Source organism: Somniosus microcephalus, chromosome 1, assembly GCF_052327205.1.
Source record: "Somniosus microcephalus isolate GS21.2 chromosome 1, FLI_Smic_1.0, whole genome shotgun sequence".
NCBI classification, from domain to species: Eukaryota; Metazoa; Chordata; class Chondrichthyes; order Squaliformes; family Somniosidae; genus Somniosus; species Somniosus microcephalus.
This window is the reverse complement of record NC_140987.1, coordinates 464528642-464547225: the sequence shown is the minus strand read 5'-3', so window position 1 is coordinate 464547225 and position 18584 is coordinate 464528642. Positions and strand designations below refer to the sequence as shown.

The 18584-nt window shown below is 50.9% G+C and overlaps 1 protein-coding gene across 1 annotated transcript; it reads left to right on the top strand.

The window, feature by feature from the left end:
• Window positions 1-895: 895 nt before the first annotated feature.
• LOC147125402 (uncharacterized) lies at window positions 896-16842 on the top strand. The gene is made up of 2 exons (XM_086002526.1): window positions 896-5180; window positions 12689-16842. Exon 2 carries the CDS (start codon window positions 12703-12705, stop codon window positions 15055-15057), a length of 2355 nt encoding a protein of 784 aa, XP_085858652.1. The 5' UTR covers window positions 896-5180; window positions 12689-12702; the 3' UTR covers window positions 15058-16842.
• Window positions 16843-18584: the final 1742 nt, after the last annotated feature.

Here is an 18584-nt window from a genome sequence, read left to right as displayed (position 1 = left end):
AGCAGAGAGAGGGGCGGAGGGCAGCAGAGAGAGAGGCGGAGTGGAGCAGAGAGAGAGGCAGAGTGGAGCAGAGGGAGAGGCGGAGTGGAGCAGAGAGAGAGGCAGAGGGCAGCAGAGAGAGAGGCGGAGTGGAGCAGAGAGAGAGGCGGAGTGGAGCAGAGAGAGAGGTGGAGGGCAGCAGAGAGAGAGGCGGAGGGCAGCAGAGGGAGAGGCGGAGGGCAGCAGAGAGAGAGGCGGAGTGGAGCAGAGAGAGAGGCGGAGGGCAGCAGAGAGAGAGGCGGAGTGGAGCAGAGGGAGAGGCGGAGTGGAGCAGAGAGAGAGGCGGAGTGGAGCAGAGAGAGAGGCGGAGTGGAGCAGAGGGTGAGGCGGAGTGGAGCAGAGAGAGAGGCAGAGGGCAGCAGAGAGAGAGGCGGAGTGGAGCAGAGAGAGAGGCGGAGTGGAGCAGAGAGAGAGGCGGAGTGGAGCAGAGAGAGAGGCGGAGTGGAGCAGAGGGAGAGGCGGAGTGGAGCAAAGAGAGAGGCGGAGTGGAGCAGAGGGAGAGGCGGAGTGGAGCAGAGAGAGAGGCGGAGGGCAGCAGAGAGAGAGGCAGAGTGGAGCAGAGAGAGAGGCGGAGGGCAGCAGAGAGAGAGGCGGAGGGCAGCAGAGAGAGAGGCAGAGGGCAGCAGAGAGAGAGGCGGAGTGGAGCAGAGAGAGAGGTGGAGGGCAGCAGAGAGAGAGGCGGAGGGCAGCAGAGAGAGAGGCGGAGGGCAGCAGAGAGAGAGGCGGAGGGCAGCAGAGAGAGAGGCGGAGGGCAGCAGAGAGACAGGCGGGTGTTATCTTTACCCTCCAGGACGATCCTGGAGTAATCAGTTTTGGCAGACGGTGGGGCGGGGGGTGGGCAGGAGAGGACGTTGAAAACAAAATCTGTTGCCACTGCATAGCTGCTCAACCTTCTCACTGTCTGGTTAATATTTACGGCCGCACTTTGTGCAGCGCCAACCTGCTATAACTCTCTGTAACTCCACTCTGAAAGTCCTTAGACTGAACCAGCAGTATCAATTACAGTCAGATACTGAGTGCGGTTTCAACAGAGTGCTGCGAGTTGGGCGAGTCAGAGTTAGGTGAGGAGTGGAAGGAGGAGCTCCCTTGCTTCGCCTTTGTTTTTCCTAACTTTTTACCCTGTAGGAAGAGGCCGGTTTCGGGAGCAGCAGGAGAGTAGTGAGTATTTAAACTCACTTTCACAGGCTTTTTCTCAAAGGCCGGTCAATCTCGCAGACCAGCGGCGGTGTTCCAGAGCCACGCCACGATTCAAAAAGTGACGTGGGCAAGAGGAAGCAGCTGATTGGGTGAGTACGGCCAGGTGAGTAATTATACTACTCTATAGCTTGACAGTTAAGGTTAATAGTTTATAAAGTTTAGAAGGTCTTAATTTTTGTGGTTATAGTTTCTAAGGTCTCTGTTGTGTATCGGGGAGTGCGAGTAACCAAGGACCCTTGAGTATATCATTTAATTGTAATGTAATTGGTGGTATTGATTTAAGTTAATTTAAATTAATTGAAGGGTAAGTCATGAAAGCACAGCTCGGCCCCGTAGCATGCTCCTCCTGCACTATATGGGAAATCAGGGACACTTCCTGTGTCCCTGACAACCATGTGTGCGGGAAGTGTATCCAGCTGCAGCTACTGGCAGACCGCATTGCGGCGCTGGAGCTGCGAATGGATACATACTGGTGCATTCGCGATGCTGAGGACGTCGTGGATATCACGTTTAATCAGTTGGTCACACCGCAGGTAAAGGCTGCACAGGCAGGAAGGGAATGGGTGACCGCCAGGCAGAGTAGTAGGCGCAGGCAGGTAGTGCAGTGGTCCCCTGTGACCATCCCACTCTCAAACAGATATACCAATTTGGATATTGTTGAGGGAGATGGCTTATCGGGGGAAGGCAGCAGCAGCCAACTTCCTGGCACCGTGGGTGGTCCTGCTGCACAGGACAGGAGGAAAAAGAGCGGGAGAGCCATAGTGATAGGGGATTCTATTGTAAGGGGAATAGATAGGCGTTTCTGCGGCCGCAAACTTGGCTCCAGGATGGTATGTTGCCTCCCTGATGCAAGGGTCAAGGATGTCTCGGAGCGGCTGCAGAGCATTCTGGAGGGAGAGGGTGAATAGCCAGTTGCCGTGGTGCATATAAGTACCAACGATATAGGTAAAAACCGGGATGAGGTCCTAAAAGCTGAATATAGGGAGTTAGGAGGTAAATTAAAAAATAGGACCTCAAAGGTAGTAATCTCAGGATTGCTACCAGTGCCACGTGCTAGTCAGAGTAGAAATAGAAGGATATTTCAGATGAATACATGGCTAGAGGAATGGTGCAAGGGGGAGGGATTCAAATTCCTGGGACATTAGAACCAGTTCTGGGGGAGGTGGGAACAGTACAAACTGGACGGTTTGCACCTGGGCAGGAACAGGAATGATATCCTAGGGGGAGTGTTTGCTAGTGCTGTTGGGGAGGGTTTAAACTAAAAAGGCAGGGGGTTGGGAACCTGTGCAGGGAGACAGAGGAAAGGGAAACAATGATGGAAGCAAAAGACAGGAAGGACAAAAGTGGCAGTCAGAGAAATCAAGGGCTTAAATCAAACATGGCCACAGTAAATAATAATTCTAAAAGGTCTAAGTGTTAAAAAAACAAGCCTGAAGGCTTTGCGTCTTAATGCGAGGAGCATTTCTAATAAGGTGGATGAATTAGCTGCGCAAATAGATGTAAACGGATATGATATAATTGGGATTGCGGAGACATGGTTCCAGGGTGACCAAGGCTGGGAACTCAACATCCAGGGGTATTCAATATTCAGGAAAGACAGGCAAAAAGGAAAAGGAGGTGGGGTAGTATTGCTGGTTAAAGAGGAGATTAACACAATAGTAAGGAAGGATATTAGCTCTGATGTGGAATCTGTATGGGTAGAGCTGAGAAATATCAAGGGGCAGAAAACGTTAGTGGGAGTTGTATACAGATCCCAAACAGTAATGCTGAGGTTGGGGATGGCATTAAACGGGAAATTAGAGACACGTGCAATAAGGGCACAGCAGTTATCATGGGTGACTTTAATCTACATATAGATTGGGCTAACCAAATTAGTAACAATACTGTGCAGGAGGATTTCCTGGAATATATACGGGATAGTTTCCTGGACCATTATGTCGAAGAACCAACTAGAGATCAGGCCATCTTAGGCTGGGTATTACATAATGAGAAAGCATTAATTAGCTATCTTGTTGTGCGAGGCCCCTTGGGGAGGAGCGATCATAATATGATAGAATTCTTCATTAAGATGGAGAGTGAAGTATTTGACTCAGAGACTAGGGTCCTGAATTTAAATAAAGGAAACTATGATGGTATGAGACGCGAGTTGGCTAGGATGGACTGGGGAACGTTACTTAAAGGGTTGACGGTGGATAGGCAATGGCAAACATTTAAAGATCGCATGAATGAACTACAGAATTTGTTCATCCCTGTTTGGCATAAAAATAAAACAAAAAAGGTTACTCAACCGTGGCTAACAAGTGAAATTAGGGATAGCATAAGATCCAAGGAGAGGACATTTAAATTGGCCAGAAAAAGCAGCAAACCTGAGGATTGGGAGCAGTTTAGGATTCAGTAAAGGAGGACAAAGGGATTAATTAAGAGGGGGAAAATAGAGTATGAGTAAGCTTGCAGGAAACATAAAAACTGACTGTAAAAGCTTCTATAGATATGTGAAGAGAAAAAGATTGGTGAAGTCAAGCGTAGGTCCCTTGCAGTCAGAATCAGGGGAATTTATAATGGGGAACAAAGAAATGGGTTAACAATTAAATACATACTTTGGTTCTATCTTCACAAAGGAGGACACAAATAACCTCCCAGAGATGTCGGGGAACATAGGGTCTAATGAGAGGGAGGAACTGAATGAAATCAGTATTTGTAGGGAAATGGTGTGAGGGAAATTGACAGGATTGAAGGCCGATAAATCCACAGGGCCTGATAATCTACATCCTAGGGTACTGTAAGATTCGATATTTTTCATTAACTAATCACACAAGAAAACAGGATTAATAATACAGCTTTATTGACCAAAAGAAGCTTATACAGAAAAACCTTGGAAAAAGGGCATACAAAATGGCCGCCGGACCTCGTGATCAGTTTCTGGGACCATTTGATTTATGTTACTGCAAGCCAGACAGGCTTGTGGATTGAGGACAGTAAGCCCGCGAAAGCCAGTATCGGGAAACCGAAACTCAGGGAACTGAGCATACATATTTTAATTGGATTCTAAGTACAAAACAGTTCCAGGTAACAGGATGGGGCCCATCAAGAAATGGGCGGACAATAGAATGAACACTTAAACCCATTTACTGTACAAAGGAAAGACCGTTTAACAGCCATCAAGGGCAATCTCCAGACCGATCAATATGCGAACCGAGTTACGATGACAAAGTAAAAGACATTATCGGCCAGGAAGGCCAGTTAAGCTATCACCGGCTCCCGTTACAAGACAAAGTGCCCCTGCAGAGATTTCTGCCCGCCAAAAATATTACAAAGACTGGACTATGATCTGGCGGGAGATAAGACTGTCCCAAAAGGGTGTAACTATGGATTTGAAAAGTCCATCAGGGCGAATTTTCGTAAGGACACAGGCTGGACGCTTCGCTTCACGATCCAGGCTTCACGCTTGGAGAACACGTTTCAGCAATTGCGATTCAAGAAATTCGGGACGGACTCTTCGGTTAAACACTTCGGTTTCGGAACGTGGTCGGTGTTCGGCCAGGCAAGGCTCGGCCACGACGAGGGTGGCCCGGGTACTTTTGTCGGGAGATCATCGACGACCCAGGCCGAAGGAGAAGACACCCTCTGGAAAACCGCCGAGCCAGGCGGGAGCGGGAAATAAAAGGACACTCCGGGCCTAGCACTCCAGTGCCTCAACATCCCATTCGGTAAATGTGCATCCATCTCTACAACATCACATCGGTGGCAGAGTCTCCTATGTGCCAGTTCTTCAACTTCGTGTCGACAACGGATTCAGTCATGACGAGCGCTCATCAAGGCTGTGTCCACTGCCTCATCGCCTGAGAGAGAGAAAAACAAGCTGCGCCAGAAGTTTCCAAATCCACGTGACGACGGAAAGCTGTACCAAAAGGCTGCGAACCCCCTCTTTTGCGAATCTGAAAGTGGTGAGCATGATTCCGAGTTCCTCAGGTCGAAACTTAGTCTAGGTCTAGGGGAGGGGGTAAGGGTAATCGTAATGTGTTTCCCCTTTTACGATGTGCCGTGTCATAGAGTCATAGAGTTTTACAGCACAGAAAGAGGCCCTTCGGCCCATCGTGTCTGCGCCGCCCATCCATCCCTGTCCAGTCTAATCCCATTTTCCAGCATTTGGTCCATAGCCTTGTATGCAATGGCATTTCAAGTGCTCATCCAAATGCTTCTTGAATGTTGTGAGGGTTCCTGCCTCTACCACCCTTTCAGGCAGTGAGTTCCACATTCCAACCACACTCTGGGTGAAAAAGTTCCTCCTCAAATCCCCTCTAAATCTCCTGCCCCTTACCCTGAATCTATGCCCCCTTGTTATTGACCCCCCTACTAAGGGGAAAAGTTCCTCTTTATCTACCCTATCTATGCCCCTCATCATTTTGTACACCTCAATCAGGTCCCCCCTCAGCCTTCTTTGCTCCAAGGAAAACAACCCCAGCCTGTTTAGTCTTTCTTCATAGCTGAGGCGCTCCATCCTGGTGAATCTTCTCTGCACCCTCTCCAAAGCAATCACATCCTTCCTATAGTGAGGCGACCAGAACTGCACACAGTACTCCAGCTGTGGCCTCACCAGCGTTTTGTACAGCTCCATCATAACCTCCCTGCTCTTATATTCTATGCCTCGGCTAATGAAGGCAAGTATCCCATATGCCTTTTTAACCACCTTATCTACCTGTTCCGCTGCCTTCAGAGATCTATGTACATGTACACCAAGGTCCCTCTGACCCTCTGTACTTCCTAGGGTCCTACCACTCATTGTGTATCCCATTTCCATGGAATTAAGTTTATAGATATGTGCATGCTTGTAGTTGCTTTAATTTGTGCTTATGACATGTATTTCTTAATGCTGCAAACTGTTTAATAATAAAAGCATCCATTTCGTGCTATTCAACCTGGTCTATTGAGTCTTTCTCTGCACTACAGTTCCCTGCACCTAAGTCCAAGGTCTAGAACCGTAGGGGAGAGTGGGTCGAACCACTCAAGGGTAATTATTGCACGAAGCCTGGTAGGAGACCAGAACGAGCAAGAGAAACCCCCTACAGAGATGGCGACCGCGGCAGGACCTTGGCAGCAGGAATGTAGCGTATTAGATCAAGGTTTGAATAAACGAAATGTGATGGATGAGAGGATAGCGGATTATGTTTTTGGGAAGGTAAACCTTACAAAACAGTGGATATCTGACCTATTGAGAGATAGGCGCCCGCTAGACGCAGCCATCAAGTGGACAGAAAGTAAAGAGCATAAGAAGTCGGTAGAAAAGGCGGTCTGGCTGATGTGTTACAAGAAGCAAGTCCAGCTTTTGGACCAGGTCGTTGTGGCACAGACAGCCCAGATCAAAGGGCTGCTCACAGAAATAGAGGAAAGGGTTGCGGGAAGTCAGAAACTGATTCAATCGCTTAACGCGCTGAATCAGGAACGCCAATCCGTAACTCACCGCCATGAGACCCGGATAGAGTATTTGGAATGTCAGGTCATTGAGGCCAAGGCCATTGAAGGTAGGATGAGAGAGAGGTGTTTCCGCCTAGCTAAGCAGGTAGCGACACAGGAGGAAAGTATCTTGGGGGGCTATGGCAGCTTATAAGATGGCCATGGAGGATAGGTCTGAGAACACCGATCATAGCGCTTGCCACAGGGAGCTAGAGGACCTGAGAACGGCCCTAGCAAAGGCAACCGGCTTGGTGTGTCTCATAAACCCGCCAGCGAGCCAGTTACTGTTAGCCAAGGAATCCAAAAGACCAATTCCACAGGAGGCAGTTAGGGTACCAACCCCCGAGCCCTCAGCACCTCCCGCCTATACCGAGTCTTGGACTCCGGGGGAGGAACCGGAGAAGTCAGACACAGGGGTTCTTGAGGTAGAGCAACACCAGGTAGTAGAGTCGGGGCTGGCGCCGATGTGTCCCACGCGACACCAGAGGCTCGGTCCGAACGAAGAGAATGGTGATGACGGACCCCTTGTGAATCAGATCATAATGCCCCATAGCGCACGACAGCTAAGGGAAATGATCAGTAGCATCCCAAAACTCTCCGAGTCAGGAGATCCCTCTGTGCATTTTCGGGACGTGGAGCAAACCGCAGCAGTTAACGACTGCGACGGGGCCGAACTGTCCAAAATGCTCCGGTTCTCCCTGGACAGCTCGCTCCTCCAGTGTCTCCCTGACGAGAGCAAGAGAGGGCGCAAAACGTACGAGGAAATACGGGATGAGATCCTGGAGATTATAGGGGAGGGTGACGGAACTCCATTCCTCCGATTGGAAAGGACGGTACAGCTCGAGGGAGAACCCCCACGGGTTTTCGCCGGAAGGTTGTGGCCAGTGTACCGGCGCAGCTGCCCGGGAGGACCGGACCGGAACGCGCTAAATGATGACCAAAGGGCTCATTGGCTCCGGTGTCTGGTTGCCAATTGCTTGCCGCCGGTGAGGGAGCAGGCCAAAGCATGGTTTGACCCCACTAATCCCCGCTCCACGGAGGAAGTAGTACTTGATCAGCTCACGATAAGTTACAGGAACAACAAGAGTAGGGATGTGCCTTCCTCAAAAGGAAAGGTGCATGAGGCGAGGCCTGCAGCTCCTGCTAAAAAGGAATGGCATCAGGAGGGGAATCGCGCCCCCCAAGCCAAGAGCAGTTGTTACGGGTGTGGAAAGGAGGGTCATTGGCGCCGAGACTGTAAAAATCCCTGGAAGGATTTAAAGGGAAAAACTCCCCCAGCCCAAGCGCCCGTCCGGGAGAGGGGAGCCGATGTGTCGATCCATCCTGATACGATCGAGTCGGTTTTAGAGGCAATGCGGTCTCTAATGACCTTGCAGAGGAAAGTGGCAGTCGTCAACAGCCCTGTTGCTTCCCCAACCCCAACTGAAGCGCCCAAATGACTGAAGCCCGCGCAGCCCGTCTACCTGTGTCCGCTCCGCTATGACGCGTGGAGGAGACCCGTTGTGGAGATGGAGGTGGAGAAGGAAAAGGGTAGTTACCTGTTGGATACGGGAGCATCATGCACCGTGATCCACACAGCTAGGCCTTTTGCCTCACCTCTATCTACCCAGACTCCATTCTCAGTAGCGGGTTTCACAGGCAGAGAACAGGCTGGCGCGTACTCCATCCCGCTCTCCATTCATTTGGGAGCACTCCACACCACATGGACGTGTATCCTATTGAAGTGGAATGAGGGGGGTGGGAAAGGCATCCTCGGGGCTGATTTCTTGGTGGAACACGGAATCCTCGTGGACCTTAGAAATCACTGTCTCTGGGGAGCCGAGAATGGGTTGGGCAAGGTAGTTGTAATCCCAGGAAGAGGAGAAAAGGGGACCCTGTGCACCATGAAGCCGTCAGGGGGTTACGACCTCGGACTTCTGGTCGCGGACGTCCCAACGGACTTGCAAGCGTTTGTGTCGGACAATCTGACCACGTTTGCCACCCACAAGCACGACTGTGGAAGGGTCACCGGGTTTGAGGTCAGCGTAGACGGGGACCCCATGATCCGACCCCAGAAGCAGTATAACTTCCCCAAGGAGGCAGAACCCGACATGGAGACAGCAATATCTTCCTTGGTGCAGCAGGGCGTGTTGAGACCAATAGCCACTCACGTGAACTCCCCATTGTGGCCGGTAAAGAAGCCGGACAATTCGTGGAGGGCCACGGTGGACTATAGAGTCCTCAACAGTAACATCCCAGCCTGCGCGCCCACGGTAGCAGCAGTTGCCGACCTGATAGGGAGTATTCCAGCATCCGCGACCACGTTCACGGTGCTGGATATCTCTAACGGTTTCTGGTCCATTCCACTGCGGCGGGAGGATCAGTACAAGTTTGCCTTTACTTTTAAAGGACAACAGTACACCTGGAACTGCTTGCCACAGGGTTTTCACAACAGCCCCAGCATTTTCCATCAATGCATGGCGGGAAGTTTAAAAGAATTTAGCCAGCCCAATCAGATAGTGCAGTATGTGGACGACTTACTCCTGTTCACGGACTCAAGGGAGGAGCACAGCCCACTATTAGCCGAATTATTGGAGCTACTGGAAAGAAAGGGTTTTAAAGTAAACCCAAAGAAAGCACAGATCGGCCAGCAGGAGGTGAAATTCCTGGGTCTGGCCATCCGTGCTGGAGAAAGAGCCATAGATAAAGCTAGACGGGAATCGGTGCAAGATCTACCGATCCCTAACACAGTAACGGGTGTAAGGTCCTTTTTGTGGTTGACCGGGTACTGCAGGGATTTCATCGAGGACTATGCAGCCACAGCAGCCCCGCTACTCCGACTCTTACACAAGGGAGTCGAGTGGTCTTGGGATGAGGGGTGTCAGGCAGCATTCGAGAAGTTGAAAAGGGATCTGCAGACCGCGCCAGCCCTAGGGGCCATAGATGGGGGGGAGGAGTTTTTCCTGGAGGTAGCCGCTAGTGGGGACAGCCTCAGCGCCGTGCTGCTTCAGGAGCGACACGGCAAGCTGAGACCAGTGGTCTATTCCTCCAGGGTGCTTACGGATGTGGAGAGGAGTTTTTCCAATTGCGAACGGCATCTCCTGGCCACGCATTGGGCTGTGAACAGATCAGTGATCTTCACAGGAACCTCTCCCATCACTCTCCTCACCCATCACACCCCCACAAAGATGCTTCTGGATGGAAGGATTAAGGATGGGACTGTAAGCAGCGCCCGGATTGTGCGCTGGACCCTCCTCCTTTCCCAGATGGATCTCAAAGTTAAAGGTCTCTGCGAGCCGAAGCTCGCAGCCAACATGGTATATCCCGGAACAGCCCATCGGTGTTCCGTCGAAGGGGTATGGGAGGTTAACATAGGTTTACGGGCCGGGATACACCCCACAGGCCGCGAGATCTATGTAGACGGTTCCAGCACGGTATCTGCTGGCGAACGACTCACAGGGTGTGGAGTTTATGACCCTACGGCAAATATTGCCTTGGCAATTAGGCTCCCCAGCACTATGAGCGCACAGCAGGCTGAACTGTCCGCGGTGGCGTACGTGGTTACCCACCCCGAGATCTTCCCAACCCCATACACGATTTGCTCGGACAGCATGTTCACGTGCAATTCGTGTACGGAATACCTCGCCATCTGGTCCCGCCGCGGATATACCTCCGCGGACGGACGGCCTTTAACAGTTAAGCCCTTGCTGGAAAAGATCCTGGCAGCTGTGGGGGAGGAAGGGGAAGTGTTCATCCATAAGGTGAAGGCTCATTCCACCACAGAACCCCGCAGTCAGGGCAACCAGCAGGCGGATGCGCTAGCCAGGGAGGGTGCCCGCAACGGCATTTTCTGGGACCCCTATGGACCCGGACCTGTGGCAGCGATCCGAGATGGGGAGAGAACTCCAGGGAACACAGGGGTGACACTACCCCTAGACCTAAAGACCGTCCAGACCCTGGATCCCGCCCTAAAAACAGTCCTCAAAGCTATTACTGAGGGCAAACAGGTAGAGGGTCCGTATAGTACGGCAGTTCTCTCAGTCAAGGAAGGCATGCTGTTTCGAGAGGAACAGTGGGTTGTGCCGCAGCAGCACCGGAGGGAATTCCTTCAACTGGCCCATGAGGGTCCAGGGGCAGGACACCCCGGGCCTGAGGTTACCTGGCAACGGGTAGAGCAGGCGGGATGGTGGCCGGGACTTAGGGACGATGTCCGCGAGTTCTGTGCAAGCTGTCTTGTGTGCGCTGCAAACAACCCAGACCCCCAGAAAAGGAAGGTGCCCATGGGGCACATCAGGAGGGTAGAGGGACCATGGCAGTCGATTCAGGTCGACTACATAGGGCCCCTGCCCACCGCCCAGGGCGGCTATAAGTATTGCCTTGTCCTGGTGGATGTGTTCACCAAATGGGTAGAAGCTTTCCCGTGTAGAACAGCTACGGCGCTGGGTACTGCCAAGATCTTGATCCGGGAAGTGTTCTCACGGTGGGGACTCCCCCGTTTTGTTGAGTCCGACCAAGGGAGTCAGTTCACCGGTCAAGTGATGCAGAACACCCTCATGCTCTTGGGCATTGAAGGGAAGTGGCACGTAGCGTACAATCCCCAGTCATCCGGGATTGTTGAACGCATGAACCGGACCCTCAAGGAAAAGCTGAGGAAAGAGACAATGGGCTCGCCCCAGAAATGGGTGGAGGTCCTGCCTTTAGTCCTCATGGGGATCCGGGCCAGCCAGTCCAAAAGTACAGGGTACTCCCCGCACTAATTAATGACTGGAAGGATCATGCGAACACCCACCCATGTACTAGCCCCGGTGCTCACTGAGGGCCAGCTCCAAGAGGTGAAGCGAGACAAGTTCGTCCAAACCCTTTTGGAGCGCCTGAAGCAGATTTATGGGCAGGCGGCTGGGAACATGGGGAGACAGCATCAGGGAAATCGACTGTTGCTGGAACCTCGTAAGCAACAAGAGTGGGAAGTCGGAAACCAGGTCATGGTTAGGAACTATGCCTGGGTGGGGAGTTTTGAACCACTGTACATGGGGCCTTACAGCATTGTAGACAAGGCCAGCCCCATGGTTTATGCAGTGAAGGTGCCCCGACGTACTAAATGGTTTCACATTAACCAGTGCAAACTGTTTAAGTCGGGTGCACAAGGGCCAACAACAGTGGCCAGGTCTGAGGACAAAAATCCTCAGCCTGCGACAGGGTCACAGACCACACAGGCTGGAACAGTGGCCTGCGTGAAGGGAGGAGTCATCCCATTGGAGTGGGAGGTCTCCCCTCTGATTTGGGATTCGGACGAGGAGGAGCCCGAACGGCTCGGCCCCGCCCTTGACCCGATCACGGAGGAGGATGAGTCAGAGGACGAAGATCCCGCCCTCAACTCAAGCTTAAGGGAGGTAGGGATTGGGGGCGGAGACTCACTACCTGTAGGGACAGGTGAGGTGGAGTCGGATGCCACAAATCCCGGCCCCGGGGGGGCGGAGCCTAAGGGAAGGGAGCCGGAGCCGGCAGCTGTGGTGGAACCACAGGCTGTGACGGTGAAAGTCCCAACCCCCGGTCCGTCAGCCCTGGGAGCCTCACCCAAGGCAGCCCCTCGTAGGTCGACTCGAACGCCCCAGCCCAGAAAGCAATGGCCCAATTCTCCCTATCTTCCCCAGCCTCGGTACAGAGCAGCCCGAGAAAGGCACGATTCCCGTTCAGCAGCGACAGGCTGCGGGGGATCAAAGCCGAAGGTCAGTGCAGCCCCGCCACAGGAAGTGGCACGCTGCAGCCCTCACAGGAATTAGGTAGGCCGCCCGAAGGAGGGCGGCGCTGTATATAGGTGTTAGGTAATGATAAGTTAAGTTAGGTAATTGTAATGATAGTTTAAGGCATGTAAAGTTTAAGATGATGGGATGTTTAAAAGATAGTTTTCGAAATTTGCCCAGTATGTGTGTTTTGTTTGGAAGCGGGGTCAAGGGATCCGCGCATCCGTTTAATTAAGCCAGCACCTGTTGGGAGCCTGGCTACATCATCTTATCGATTACAGAAACCAGGGATACGATGGAGAGGATTCTCGTGATGCTCGCGGCGATCGGGTGCGGGCTGGCCTACCGGGGCCGCACGAAGGACGTTATCGTGTTCGGATGTTCCGGGGACACAGCCCCCATCGCGACGGATGGGACGGGGAAGCGAGAGGTTGAGGAAACCGCCACCTACTTCCACCAAGGGAGATGGCCAGGATGGCTGGGGACGAATTCTTCGGAATACTCCAGCAATTTCGGTTTTGCCTACCAAGAGACTTCATTATCGTGCCCTCGGGTGAGGATCCTTGCACCCAGAGTCAGCGTTACCGTGGGAAAGAGGATCTGTTTGGTGTGTAATGGGAACGTACCGCTAAGTAGATGGTGGTGGCTACGAAAGCTGGGGAAGGACATGAAGAACTCTACTATCGAGTGGGAGCGACTGGGTAACAATACCCATCGGACAATTACGGGGACTGACGGACAATTACGTGTGTGTTGGGACAAATGGTGGGAACCAGATGAAGGGATATATGTCTGTATGTGGGGTTCGAAACGCGTTTGCCCCAAGGGCGTATCCATCTTTTTCCAGAGGCAGTGGCAAGATGAAGGAAAGGGGATGAGATGGGATGTCAGCACTCGGGCGTGCGGAGCCCCATACTCCCCGATTCCAGTCAACGCCACTGAACTCATCACCCGCCCACGAAAGCCCCTGCCCACGATTCCGGTAGCGCTGGCCCAGAAGGAAGGGTGCCCCACCACCACAAAGGGACCCGGGAACAGTCTAGTATTGGTACCCACCGGTCAGGTGCTGTACCAAGGGGTACACTACGCGGTGGCCTCAGTGATTTTAAACCTCACTGAGGTACGATTGCCTGAGTGGTGTCCCAGGGAAACGGAACAGTTGTACCAGGTACTGTTAACCCGAATGTTCAGACAATTTTACGAGTTTGACTTTGCCGACATCGACAAGGCCAAATTATACACCACACCACAGGAAGTTTTGGAGCGGGTGGGAAGGCAGAGAAGGGGTACTGTAAATGACATTTTCACTGCTTTTAACACCGGAACGTCTGTTGTCAACGCTCTAGACAACGTGGAGCTGCAGACACAGATCAATGGTTTAAAAACACAATTGAGGAACATACTGACAAGCGAAAATAAGGTTGTGGGTTCTGAGCTGCATGAAGACCAAGCCATGACACTACACTTAAAGGAAATAATTGCTGAGCTGGAGAAACATGCTAGGACGGTAAATGCGCTCATTAAGGAGGATCGGAATGCATCCGATCAGGCTGCGCAGAACGAGGCTTGTGTGCTATACGGGGCGTGGTTACTGGGCGAGGGCCGCAGTAATCTGGAGGATTTAAAACAAGGTTTGGTCCCGTCCTGGATCAGCAACAAGCACTTGCAAGCGCTCCACCCGTTTGAGAATGCATTAAGTCCGTGCCAGCTCAGACTAGCTGCAGAAGCGTACCCAGTCCCAGTGGACTGCGGACGCTCAAACCACACTATCATGGGAATAGTAGTAAGGATGCCGGTGTTGGGTCCCACAGCAAAGCCCGCCCCGGTATACAGGGTGGAGAACATTGGAGTCATTCAGGGGGGTGCGCACATTCGTTACGCAGTGGTCCCGCCTTATGTCATCAGATGGGAGCGTACGATGACAGGCACCGACCTCTCGGGGTGTCGTAGCCGGGGAGCACACATCATCCTGTGCCCCCAGCATTTGAATGCCTTTTTGAAACCACAGTGCGGGTTCAGAGCCGCGAGCGCGAAGCCGATAAATTGCACCATGGAGGCAATGGCAAAGGACCATGTGCCCCCGCAGGTGGCATATATCGGAGGTGGGACATACTGTGTCACCACTGCAGCGCCTCACTACCGCCACGGACAGCACGAGTGGTGTCCGGTCAGTGACAGCAGTTTCTGTTTCAAACCCAGGGCTGAAGTTCAAGTGGCACAACAACGGATTGTCCCCATTCCTGCACCCTCCACCGTTCACCTCACTGTAAAAGAAAATTTCACGGACTTGCAGCGATTCATCGCGCATTTTGGATATGTCATTCCCCATCTCCCCGAACACCTCACCAAGATTTTAAAAGCCGTTATAGTTTCACAGAAGCATTTCTACACACTGGAGCAGAAGACATTAGAGATAGGGAAAGACATATTGGACATAGTCACCCCACCATGGTGGGACGTGTTCACCAATATAGAGATCCCGGCCTGGATTAGAATAGCATCCCACATCCTAGTAGTGTGTCAGGTTTTAATTGTAATATTTTTATTGTTCGTGCATTGCAAGAGAGGCAAACGCCTCCAGAGGCACAAGAACACAGGAGAATGGAGAGAACGCTATGTACGAGTAGGGGAAGAGGACACCCCAGTGTAAGCGGCTAGTATTAAGAGTTAAAGCGGCCCTCCATTTTTGGATTTCAGCCACTGCATGATTTAAGTGTGTAATACGGTAATGTTATAGCCGTTGGTGAAGTTTTGTTTGTTTGATTAATAAAAGGTGTATGCAGGTGGTGCAAGGGGCATTGGCCCCCCTTCACATCTGAATAACTGAATGTGTTATAGTATAAGGTAACACTGCCTATGATTGTCCAACTGTACACAAGGTAATTTTCTGAGATGGGAACTGCATGTGTCGTGGGGGTCATGGATAGTTAATTACTGGGAATGTTTGGACGTGAGGAATCAGGGAAAATTTGCTCACCAAGGATTATTGATACTTTAAGCAAGCTATCAGTATCACAGGGAGGACTGTAAGATTCGAAATTTTTCATTAACTAATCATGCAAGAAAACAGGATTAATAATACAGCTTTATTGACCAAAAGAAGCTTATACAGAAAAACCTTGGAAAAAGGGCATACAAAATGGCCGCCGGACCTCATGATCAGTTTCTGGGACCATTTGATTTTTGTTACTGCAAGCCAGACAGGCTTGTGGATTGAGGACAGTAAGCCCGCGAAAGCCAGTATCGGGAAACCGAAACTCAGGGAACTGAGCATACATATTTTAATTGGATTCTAAGTACAAAACAGTTCCAGGTAACAGGATGGGGCCCATCAAGAAATGGGCGGACAATAGAATGAACACTTAAACCCATTTACTGTACAAAGGAAAGACCGTTTAACAGCCATCAAGGGCAATCTCCAGACCGATCAATATGCGAACCGAGTTACGATGACAAAGTAAAAGACATTATCGGCCAGGAAGGCCAGTTAAGCTATCACCGGCTCCCGTTACAAGACAAAGCACCCCTGCAGAGATTTCTGCCCGCCAAAAATATTACAAAGACTGGACTATGATCTGGCGGGAGATAAGACTGTCCCAAAAGGGTGTAACTATGGATTTGAAAAGTCCATCAGGGCGAATTTTCGTAAGGACACAGGCTGGACGCTTCGCTTCACGATCCAGGCTTCACGCTTGGAGAACACGTTTCAGCAATTGCGATTCAAGAAATTCGGGACGGACTCTTCGGTTAAACACTTCGGTTTCGGAACGTGGTCGGTGTTCGGCCAGGCAAGGCTCGGCCACGACGAGAAGACGACGAGGGTGGCCCGGGTACTTTTGTCGGGAGATCATCGACGACCCAGGCCGAAGGAGAAGACACCCTCTGGAAAACCGCCGAGCCAGGCGGGAGCGAGAAATAAAAGGACACTCCGGGCCTAGCACTCCAGTGCCTCAACATCCCATTCGGTAAATGTGCATCCATCTCTACAACATCACATTGGTGGCAGAGTCTCCTATGTGCCAGTTCTTCAACTTCGTGTCGACAACGGATTCAGTCATGACGAGCGCTCATCAAGGCTGTGTCCACTGCCTCATCGCCTGAGAGAGAGAAAAACAAGCTGCGCCAGAAGTTTCCAAATCCACGTGACGACGGAAAGCTGTACCAAAAGGCTGCGAACCCCCTCTTTTGCGAATCTGAAAGTGGTGAGCATGATTCCGAGTTCCTCAGGTCGAAACTTAGTCTAGGTCTAGGGGAGGGGGTAAGGGTAATCGTAATGTGTTTCCCCTTTTACGATGTGCCGTGTGTTTCCCATTTCCATGGAATTAAGTTTATAGATATGTGCATGCTTGTAGTTGCTTTAATTTGTGCTTATGACATGTATTTTATAATGCTGCAAACTGTTTAATAATAAAAGCATCCATTTTGTGCTATTCAACCTGGTCTATTGAGTCTTTCTCTGCACTACAGTTCCCTGCACCTAAGTCCAAGGTCTAGAACCGTAGGGGAGAGTGGGTCGAACCACTCAAGGGTAATTATTGCACGAAGCCTGGTAGGAGACCAGAACGAGCAAGAGAAACCCCCTACAGTACTTAAGGAAGTGGCCCTAGAAATAGTAGATACATTGCTGGTCATCTTCCAAAATTCTATAGACTCTGGAACAGTTCCCATGGATTGGAGGGCAGCTAATGTAACCCCAAGATTCAAAAAAGGTGGTAGAGAGAAAACGGGGAATTATAGACCGGTAAGCCTGACATCGGTAGTGGGGAAAATGCTAGAGTCCATTATAAAAGCTGTAATAGCAGAGCACTTGGAAAAGAGTGACAGGATCGGACAAAGTCAACATGGATTTGTAGTGTCCGGGTATCAATAATACTCGGACTGCAGGAGAACAATAAAACAGGTATTTACTGAACAGAGGGGAACTCAAGACTGAAATACAGAAGCCTGCTATGGCTTTATATACAGGGGTGGTCACTGCCAGTAATGCAGTATAGAATCAGTTCTTCTCTTAAAGGTACATACACAACAATTCCTCCCCTTTTAAACAGTACATAACATTCATTTAACAACTAAATAATAACTAATTACAATTACAATTTTCTCTGTACTATATACATCAACTGAAATAATCATTTATAAGTTCAGTCTTTGAGGAGGCTTCCTGATCCTGACTGGATAGCGCCTTTCTCGAGTATCCTGTTCTTGCGGCGGAGTTGATTCTGGCTCATTGTCATTGGTTGGTTCGTCAGCTTCCAATACCACTGCTTCTGAGGTAGACGCAATGTGTACTTCGGGTTGATTACCAGGTGCACCTGCTCGTGGTATGGGTTTGGCTTGTTCCTGTGACTCTAGAATCTGGTCAGCATGGCGTCTCACGATGCTCTCTCCAACGTCCACTGTGTACATTAGTGGTCCCTGCTGGGTGCATATCGTTCCTGGCTGCCATTTTTCTGTTCGGTAGTCGCGGGCCGAGACTGGTTGCCCTATCTTGAAGCTCCTGGTTGGCTTCTCATTGATGTGCTGGAATTGCTTATCCTCAACATCTCGTCTTATGTTTGGTTTGAGCAAATCCAGGCGACATCTTAGCCTTCGGTTGAAGAACATTATGGCTGGAGCTTGGTTGGTGACTGCATGTGTCGCATTCCGGTAAGCAAACAAGAAATTATCCACCTTGTGTTGTAGTGGTATGTCGTCATTATACATTGCCTTTATTGCCTTTTTAAAGGTCTGAACAAACCTCTCAGCCAATCCATTTGTGGCTGGATGATATGGGGCAGATGTGTAATGTTTCACCCCATTATTCCTCAGAAACCTCCGGAAATCCTCGGACACAAACTGTGGCCCATTGTCGGAGCAAATCTGTCCTGGCAAGCCATTCCTGGCGAAGATGGTCCGTAGGACTGCAATAGTTTTCTCCGTGATGGTGGAGGACATTTTGATGACCTCTGGCCATTTCGAATGGGCGTCCACAGCGATTAGGAACATTGAGTCCATAAATGGACCAGCAAAATCAATGTGTACCCGTTGCCATGGAGATGAGGGCCACTCCCATGGATGTAGCGGGGCCTGTGGTGGAGTGTTTTGGACCTTCTGGCATCCTGTGCATCTCTTGGTCATATCCTTGATTTCTTTATCGATTCCCGGCCACCACACAAACACCCTGGCTAGGCTCTTCAT

Bases quoted from the DNA above. Each gene is read 5' to 3' on its own strand.
- LOC147125402 (XM_086002526.1), top strand. From the start codon at position 12,703: ATGGAGAGGATTCTCGTGATGCTCGCGGCGATCGGGTGCGGGCTGGCC.